This window comes from Barbus barbus (genome assembly GCF_936440315.1).
Source record: "Barbus barbus genome assembly, chromosome: 35".
NCBI classification, from domain to species: domain Eukaryota; kingdom Metazoa; phylum Chordata; class Actinopteri; order Cypriniformes; family Cyprinidae; genus Barbus; species Barbus barbus.
The window spans coordinates 14,705,055-14,715,376 of record NC_136763.1 but is presented as its reverse complement, the minus strand read 5'-3'; the positions used below and the strand labels follow the sequence as shown (position 1 = coordinate 14,715,376).

At 35.2% G+C, this 10,322-nt stretch overlaps 1 protein-coding gene across 1 annotated transcript; it reads right to left on the bottom strand.

The window, feature by feature from the left end:
* Nucleotides 1-4,478: 4,478 nt before the first annotated feature.
* LOC306854787 (sodium- and chloride-dependent neutral and basic amino acid transporter B(0+)-like) lies at nt 4,479-8,998 on the bottom strand (the record flags this gene model as incomplete). Its single annotated transcript, XM_079393018.1, has 14 exons — nt 4,479-4,616; nt 4,772-4,939; nt 5,032-5,141; nt 5,236-5,335; nt 5,441-5,559; nt 5,648-5,773; nt 5,935-6,163; nt 6,240-6,380; nt 6,495-6,627; nt 7,293-7,395; nt 7,748-7,885; nt 8,262-8,393; nt 8,657-8,825; nt 8,933-8,998. 14 exons carry the CDS (start codon nt 8,996-8,998, stop codon nt 4,479-4,481), a joined length of 1,872 nt encoding a protein of 623 aa, XP_079249144.1.
* Between the last annotated feature and the right edge of the window lie 1,324 nt (nt 8,999-10,322).

The window sequence follows — 10,322 nt, the reverse complement described above, 5'->3', positions numbered from 1 at the left end:
ATTCCATAGAAGAAGCATTTTTGGTTCCACAAAGAACCATTCAGTCAAAGGTTCTTTAAAGAACCACCCTTTTTTATAATCTGAAGAACCTTCTTTCACCACAAAAAAAAACCCTTTTGTGAAACAGAAGTGTTCTTAATGGAACCATTTAGACAAAAAGGTTATTCTATGGCATTGTGAAGCACCTTTATTAGTGTGTATAATTGCCCCTGATTTACTCATCCATTCACCGTTGTGCTGTGACAAGTTATTTCTAAAAGAGATTTAAATTCTTATGTATTTGCATCACAGGTGGCTCTCTTGCAGTGTGCTGGGTTCCAGATTCAAATGTCACCTCTTTATTGTTACTCATTCAGTGCTTTGTAACATATTGGGTTGGCTACAACAACATCAAGAACTTTCTGGGCATGTAAAGCATTGTTTACCATCATTAATTACCTGTTTGAGTTTTCTGCTCAGGCTTCTGATTTGGGGGATTCATTAGCAAATTAAATGTCAGTAAATGCTGCTTTTAACAGTGAAAATATGTTAAAAGCTCTTTTCCGGGCTTTTGGTACTTGCTTTGTACAAACACATTTGTACAGTATACAGTGTACAGCCATCAAGTGTTCAGTGTTCTAGGTTATTACTTTTGGGGGTTTTAGGTCCGATAATTAACACCTCTGTTTTTAGCAGTAATTTAGCAGTAAGAAATTACTCGTCATCCAGTTTTTTATATCGACTAAGCATTCCATAAGTTTCTCAAATTGGTGTGTTTTACCGGGCCGCGAAGAAATATAGAGCTGAGTATCATCAGCATAACAGTGAAAGCTAACCCCGTGTTTCCTGATGATATTTCCCAAGGGTAACATGTAAAGCGTGAAAAGTAACGGCCCTAGTACTGAGCCTTGAGATACTCCATACTGCACTTTTGATCGATATGATACCTCTTCATTCACTGCTACAAATTGATGGCTGTCAGATAAGTACGATTTGAACCATGCTAATGCACTTCCACTAATGCCAACAAAGTTTTCTAGTCTATTCAAAAGAATGTTGTGATCGATAGTGTAGAACGCAGCGCTAAGATCCAGTAGCACTAATATAGAGATACAATCATGATCAGATGATAAGAGCAGGTCATTTGTAACTCTAATAAGAGCAGTCTCAGTACTATGGGATGGTCTAAATCCCGACTGGAAATCCTCACAGATATCATTTTTCTCTAAGAAGGAATATAATTGTGAGGATACTACCTTTTCTAGTATCTTTGACAGAAAAGGGAGATTCTAGATCGGTCTGTAATTAACTAGATCAAGTTGTGGTTTTTTAATGAGGGGCTTAATAACAGCCAATTTAAAGGTTTTAGGGACATATCCTAATGACAATGACGAATTAATAATAGCCAAAGGAGGATCTGCGACTTCTGGAAGCAGCTCTTTTAGTAGTTTAGATGGAATAGGGTCTAACATACATGTTGTTGGTTTAGCTGATTTAACAAGTTTATACAATTCTTCCTCTCCTATAGTAGAGAATGAGTGGAACTGTTCCTCAGGGGATCTATATTGCACTATCTGATGCGATACTGTAGCTGACGGCTGCATGGTTACAATTTGATCTCTAATAGTATCGATTTTGGAAGTAAAATAGTTCATAAAGTCATTACTGCTGTGCTGTTGGGAAATGTCTGCTCCTGCTGATGTTATATTTTTTGTTAATTTTGCCACTGTATTTTATAAATACCTGGGGTTATGTTTGTTTTCTTCTAAAAGAGACGAAAAATAATCAGATCTAGCAGTTTTTAATGCTTTTTTGTAGGATAGGGTACTTTCCCGCCAAGCAAAACTAAATACCTCTAGTTTAGTTTTCCTCCAGCTGCGCTCCATTTTCCGGGCTGCTCTCTTTAAGGCCCGAGTGTGCTCATTATACCACGGTGTTGGACTCTTCTTCTTAATCTTCCTTAAGCGTAAAGGAGCAACCGTATCTAAAGTGCTAGAAAAGAGAGAGTCCATAGTTTCTGTTACATCATCAAGTTTGCTGTTTGATATGCTGAGGAATTGAGATAAATCAGGAAGATTACTTACAAAGCAGTCCTTTGTAGTAGAAGTGATGGTTCTACCATATTTGTAAGAAGGAGCTGAATTTATGGCGTTTACACAAGACTAGATAATGATATGATATATCATCGCTTTGCTGCAGAATTTCAACACCATTAACATCAATTCCATGTGACAGTATTAAATCTAGAGTATGATTTCGACAATGAGTAGGTCCTGACACGTGTTGTCTAACCCCAATAGAGTTAAGAATGTCTATGAATGCTGATCCTAATGCATCTTTTTCATCGTCAACGTGGATATTAAAATCACCCACAATTAAATCTGCAGCCAGCACTACTCTGATAGAAAATCACCAAATTTTTTAATAAAGTCTGTAAGGTGCCCTGGTGGCCTGTATACAGTAGCCAGTACAAACATCACGGGGGATTTTTCATTAACACTTTTTTCTCTAAATAATGTTATATGAAGCACCATTACTTCAAAGTAGTTATACTTAAAGTTATACAGCCTGTCTTCTGTGAAATACTGAAAATTTTGCTAGAAATTGTAGCAACACCTTTGCCTTTTGGACGCAGCTCATTTTTATAACAGTAATCTTGGGGGGAAGACTCGTTTAAAATAATGTATTCATCTGGTTTTAGCCAGGTTTCTGTCAAACAGAGCACATCCAGTTTATAAAGAGAACCCAATCAAACAAATGAGACAAAAATATTTTCTTTGTCATTTATTTATTCAGGAAAATTATCCAATATTGCATTTTTCTGTGAGTGGAAAAAGTAAATTAATCTCTTGGATTAGCAGTTAATTTAAAGGTGAAATTAGAGTCCATCTGTGCAGAGGTGTTTTCAGTCAGTGCAATGACTATCAAATGACTATCTAAAGAGTTTGGACTCCACAAATCCACAGTCAGACAGATTGTGTACAAATAGAGGAAATTCAAGACTGTTACCTTCCCGAGAAGTGGTCGACCAACAAAGGTCACTCCAAAGCAGAACGTGTAATAGTCTGCAAGGTTGCAAAACTTCCCAGGGTAACTTCTAAGCAACTAAAGGCCTTTCTCACATTGGCTTATGTTAATGTTCATGAGCCCACCATCAGAAGAACACTGAGCAACCGTGGTGTGCATGGCAAAGTTGCAAGAAGAAAGCCACTGTTCTCCAAAAAGAAAATTGATTGCCAGGGAGAAAGGTTTAATGGATGGATGAAACCAAAATAGAAATTGGTTTAAATGAGAAGCTATTATATTCGGAGAAAAGAACACGCTGCATTCCATCTTAAGAATCTTATCTTATATTTATCTGTGAAACATGGTGGTGGTAGTATCAAGGCTTGGGCCTGTTTTGCTCCTACATGTTATTGTGCAGGACTGATCAGCATTTACAAGAAACTTTACCTTCAGTTACTGCCGCAAAAGGGGGTCACACCAGATACTGAAAGCAAAGATTCACATAATTTTGCAATGCACAGATATGTAACACTGCATCATTTTTCTCAATAAATAAATGACAAAGAAAATATTTTTATCTCACTTGTTTGAGTCGGTTCTCTTTGTCTACTTTCAGAACTTATATGAAAATCTGATGATGTTTTGGGTCATATTTATGCAGAAATATAGAAAATTCTAAAGGGTTCACAAACTTTCAAGCAGCATTGTATGTCACAGATTCAGTGGCTGATTTTAGATGTGCAACATGGACAGTGGACCTGGATGATGGTCAGGGATAACAGACCTGAGGCTTAAGAACAAACCTTAAAGAGAAACACGCAACATGCAGAATCTACTTTATTGTACAGCTGAGTAAGGTGCAATCAAAAATGATTCTTCTAAATTTCACTTAATGGTAACATTTTCCGTATAAAAAATGAGTGAGAACATTTGATGCATGTGTTTCCTGGGAATCAGAATGTCTGTATTTAGAATATTACTGTTACTTTAAAAACTAAAAAAATATATATACATTTGAATTATGAAAGTACTTTATGTTTCATATGTACACCATAAATGTTCCCCCTCTTTTTGAAACAGACATATTTGTAATATAACTTTTCAATTGTTTGTCTGCTAACTCATACTGATTTGAAATTCAATTTGATTTGATATTTTTTTAAAATGAATATTTATATTTATTTTTTAAAAAAATTATATTTTATTTCAATTAAAATAATTTGGATTTCATTCCATTTTCAAAGCACCAAAAAAAAAAGATAAATGTAAACATACAAACCTCTCATAAAAGGTAAAAAAAAGAATTAAATCCACAAAAGATTTAAACAGGCTACAATTCAACACTCACAAAAAAGGAAAATGCACAAGCAATCAAACAAAACGATTACAATTATGTACAACAACAATCTTGTTCATGTAACTACACAGAGACTAGTGCTACATATGCATATATGTACAAATACATTAAAACAATATCCTTAAACAAAAAGTTTTTACAACCTAGTTGTGAATTTATTTGAGATGACAAATATATTTGTATCAGTCGCTCCTCTTATACCATAGCGCTCCCCTCTGTGACACTCCAAGTAAGGACCCCAGTCCTCTGAGGGTGAACAGGCTGCTTTGATACGCTGAATTACAAAAGCCAAAGTTTAGAATCAAATAGTCCATGACTAAACAATGCAACACCACCACTGACATGTTGGATATGTTAATATACATTAAAAATCCATTAAAAAGAATCAAAAAAATGTTCTCAGATAAAAACATGAACATCCTTCTTTACCTGCCAGGGGCCTCCACTAGCTCTGTACACTTTCCAGACTGCAAGAATAGGGATCCAAATGAGGCAAAATGCAGTCATACACCAGCCCACAGAAATGCCCCAATCTGGATATGCAACTGAGCCATATGTGGGGGATGTAAAAGTATACAAGGACCATACAAGGATAATCTGGTTTTAAACAACAACAAAAAAACATAATCATTAGGTATAACTTTATTATTATTTATACAATAATTATTGTTAAAAAAATGTGTACATACAGAAAGAACCACTGGGGTGATAAAAAACCAGCAAGCTCTCCACCATAACCAGAAGAGGGTGCTCTTACTCCCAATCATCATCTCAATGTCTTTGATGAACCAATTACCACCTTAAAATGTACATGCATTTTAGAAAAGAACAGAACAATAATTGGAGACAGGCAGCACATATAACATTATCACATATTGCTAATATATACTCGCCATACAAGATGGAAAGACCTAAGACCTCCAGTAATCCAGCGACTAGGAGAATCCATCCAGCACAAAAAGTGTCAATTAAATTCACCCAGTATATTCCTGCCTATCAAAACAAAACACTTTCAAACCGTACAGTTGGGTTCACTCTGTGCAGAATTCCCTTATTCATTCAGTAAATTAGAATCTATATTCATAATGATTTGCCTACTCCTGTGACACATGGCAAGCCGAGCAAAAAGAGAACAATGCAAACTGCTGTTGTAACAATTCCTCGCTTGGACTTCAAAAGCTTGGGATAGGCATCTTGGAGGCAGGTGGCGATAACCTCTGTAGACAAATCATGATTAAGATTAAGATAAATATTTGAGTACTTTTTTCTTATTATTTTACAGTATCTAAATCAGCTTTTCTTTACCTATTCCTGCAAACTGGGAGTCCAAGCCAAGGGTAATAAGCATAATAAAGAACAGGAATGACCACAGGGGTGAAATGGGCAGCTTAGAAAGAGCATCAGGGTACGCAATAAAGGCCAATCCAAAACCTAAAACACAAATTGCGGCTTAGCGATGAGTGCATCATGCTAGAATCTTTATTATTGCAAATTCCACTTTGTTTTAAAAGAACTCTTAAATGCTCTGCAAATGCACTTATTTGATTTCCAAAAAATGAAAAACAATACTACATTTACATTTCAGATCTTACCAGCATCTGCAACTTCTGACACTGGTCTCTGATAGACATGCGCCATGTGTCCAAGGATAGAAAAGATGGCAAAGCCAGCAAAGACACTGGTGCCACAGTTTGTAATGCACACTATAATGGAGTCTTGATAGCAGTTGTTGTAAAACTTATTGTAAGAGGACAGAGCCATTAAACCACCCCATGCAATGGAGAGAGAAAAGAAGATCTGAGTAGCTGCATCCTTCCAAACCTATGGTAAAAACAGGCTACATTAGCTGTCTGATGTCAGTGTATTCCTGTGATGATGAACGGTAAGCGTGACAGACCTCCGAATCAGCCAGTTTGGTGAGATTAGACTTTGAACCAATGTAGAACTCAATGCCGTCTTTTGCTCCCTCCAGAGTCACACCACGAATCAGCAGGATAAAAAGAACGACGTATGGGAAAGTAGCTGTGAAATACACCACCTGAAACGTACCATTTATTATGTTAAATTGAATGCAAAATGTTTTGTTCCCTTGCTGCCTCAACACAATTTACTGTACAGATATGATTTAATGTTACTGAGGTGAAACACTAACCTTCCCAGAGGACTTTATGCCTTTGAAGAGAGCTGCTCCGACTAGTATCCAGGCAAGCAGCAGGCAAAGGGCAAGATGCCAAACCACCGGCCCCGTCTCATTTATACTGCTAGTGCGCTGAAGAGCCACCTCACTGAGGATAAACAATTCAGTCACACACACAAAAAAAGAGAGATATGGATATTTGTTCTTTTAACTAACTTTTATTGATTCTAGACTAAAGACTAATATGAGGTGAAGACCGTTTTTAAACTTCATTCAAAACAATGTTTTTAGAGAGAGAAAAATATTTTAATGTTACTTACTAGATATTGGAGACATTATACATGACTGTTTTACAGGGTGAGGGTGGTCAGAATTTTTTTATATATATATTTTTGAAAATGTATTATGCTCACCAGGGCTGCATTTATTTGATTAAAAACAGTAATATTGAAATAAATAAATAAAAAAAAGTCTTCAGTGTCACGATTCTTTTAGAAATCAATATAATATGCTGATTTGGAGCACAATGATTTTTTTTTTTTGTGGAAATGTGATAATTTTTTTTTTTAAGATTTTTGATGACCTTTGATACTGTCACACTAAACGTTTGAATAGATGTGTACAGTTTTTACATAAAAAAATTTAAATTCTAAAATTGTTAAAATAATCAAATTCTATAAATGTGTTGAGTGGTGTTAGTCTAGTTTACTTTTGTGTTTGCTGCTTCAAAGAAAGAAAGAAAGAAAGAAAGAAAGAAAGAAAGAAAGAAAGAAAGAAAGAAAGCAAGCTGTACAGAAACAAATGTCAACTTACTCCCAGTATTTCTCGCTGGGGCTCTGGCCTGCTGAAACTTCATTCTGGCAGGTTTGATTCTCAGAAGTCACATTCAGTGCAGCAGCAGTAATGTTGTAAGCTACTGAAATAAACATAACATATAAACAATGATTCACTGCAGTATTGTTCTGTGTCTTGATAAATAAATACTTTGAACATATAAAATAGAAGTTAGATGTATAAAGAACTAGATTTAGCTTAAACTCTTTTAATCATTTTAAGCACAGAGCTGTAAGGAAGGTCCCATTAGAATTTTTTTTTTTTTTTTACAATGTTTTTTCTTTTCATTTTTTTTACAAAGTGTGAAAGGCAAATTTCCCTTACAAGCCAGTTCATCTAGAAAAATCCAAATACTTTCATTATCTGAGCATAAAGTCATAGTATGTCTGACACAGAAACACGGGCCTCTTTAGAAAAGAAACAGTCTAACAAACCTGTCGAGTTGCAGTCCTTTGCACTCCAAGGAAGAGGATATTGAAAAGATGCAAAAAGGTAGTAAATACTATAAGCGATGATCACATTATAGTAGATTGCCACAAAAGTGCTAACCAGCATCATTGTGATGCCAACACCTACAAAAAAAACACACACATTAAAAAAATATGTTTAAAGTATAAACAAAGTCAAACATTTGAATCAATTTGCTTAAATAAGTGTGCACTTGATTTGCACATGTTGGATTTTTTAGTATTCACAACTCCCCTTAAACATTAATGTAAAGGTCCTGAGAGCAAATGTAATTATGCAATCTGCATGTTAACTGTGTTGGAGGAGTATTTGTCCTTGTGCCTCAAGGTTGGTTTAATACATTTATGAATTAGCCTTGAGGCTTTACCACATTGGTGGACCTCAAAATGTGGCAAAAGTCCATTTGAATCCAGGGTGTATTTTTAAAAACTCCTCAGCAGCTTTTAGATCTACCCGTTTTAAGATTGAATTCAGAGTTACCTTGCAGTATAGGCACAGCTTTCCACACATTGATGGGGCCTTGGCTGCAAAACTGTCCAAAAGAGCTCTCCATGAAGAACAGAGGAAGGCCAGCAACAGCCAGCATGATAGTGTAGGGAATGAGGAAGGCCCCTTGAATTGTTGAAAATATGTCGTATTTAAAACAGAGAGAGAAAAAAAAGAAAGAAAAAATAAATTTGATTTAAATATGATTTTGTACTCATATACAGTAAATTCTCATTTAAATGAGTTATGAAGGAAAAGTAAAATATGTTGCCATTTTTCTTGCCTATAGTTTTACCTTCTTGCTCCTCTATTATACAGTATGAATAAGACATTATTCAACATACATTATTATATAAAAAAAAAACATTATAGAAGTCATCTTACTGTACCTCCCCCATGTTTGTAAGCCAAGTAGGGAAATCTCCACACATTTCCCAGACCAACAGCATAGCCGATCATTGACAGCATGTACTCTCTTTTGCTGCTCCAGTTTCCCCTGTCAGTGTTTTCATCTTCTTGCCCAACATGAGGATCTTGCTTGTTAGATTCATTGTTATCCTGCAAAAAGTAATATTAATAAATACTCATTACTAAGTCACATCACATCACGCTTTCTTATATTATCAATGTCAAAACATGCCAATAAATATATATATTTTTTTTACCTGTTCAGCTGCAACTGAGTTTTTGAATAGTACTCCTGTAATGTTGCTCAAGTTGTATTTCCTCATTCTTCTGCAGTCTCAAGAGCAACAGGTGAAGTGATGGACACACCTGACAGAGTGAACCTGAGGAAAAACTGTACACGGTACTCTTATATAGTTCACATACACCCCTCCCCACCCCCTTTCAACATGACAAAGCATCACATTTGTAGTGTTCATACACATCTGATCACAGTCACTGATCATAATCTCGGTTTGCATTTACATTGGAAATATTATCAATTAAAAATCTATATATTTATTTTAGCTTGATTCATTAACATTATGTTTTTGTGTCTAATATATAGTATATCTACAGTGTGTACAGATTTTTTTTAACAATAGAAAGAACTGGGCTAATTTAGTAATCACTAGGTATCAGTCATCTGAGAAATTCCCAAGTGTCAGAATAAACTACTAATCATTGCAAACAAAGGCCCCTGATAAAATACACTTTCTCACTCAAGAGGGGCCTTCAAAGTCATTCTCTGAAACAATGAAAATCACTTGTTTATGATTCAACAAGAAAAAATAAAAATAAAAAAGAGATCACTTCCATGACATGTTATCAATAAACATTTAGTTCACGGCAGAGCTATTTAAGGAATGTCAGAGGCAACATCCAGTGAAACAAAAGTGGCTTAATTATTCTAAAAATGTTTTATATAAAGTTCAAATTATGATGTGCTTTTACAGAATGACAGGTATTATACAGTTTTGAAAAAAAAAACAATAGTAAAACTATTGGAATGTTTTATTGTCTTTTTATTGTGTGACAATCCTCGAATGTATTATAAGAAAATGTAGCAACAATATTTATCAAGACACAAAAAAACAAAGATGCCAGGAATTAAATGACTCCACTTCCCTGTTTCTTGTCTTCCAAAGCATGTTCAAGTGCAAATTCCAAACCATTGTTGACATTCCATACAGACCCTCAATGACTGGACACTTGATGGATGGAGAGCAAACATAAGATCTTTGTATCAAGCCTGACAAGAGAGCAAAACGTTATAATAATCAGGCAATTTATTAACTCAAAACCCTCAGCTTTTCTACTGGTTTAAACATTTCACCACCTGCATTTAAGCTTCGAAACACTGTCATTGTGTTAAGCACCAAATTACAGTATGGTTTGCAGATACACATGAACCATTTGTCAGAAACCGGTCATGAGATGTTTACCGCAGTCTGATGTTATTGCCCAGAAGTGTTTTGACTGTCATTAAAGTGCTTACCAGGTAATTACAGTTAAAGGAAACAAACAGTATTCCCTCAAAATATGTGTCTGTTTCAGAGGAAAGGGTTAAAATAAATGAAAAAAACATGGAATGAGAGTGAGCACCTATAA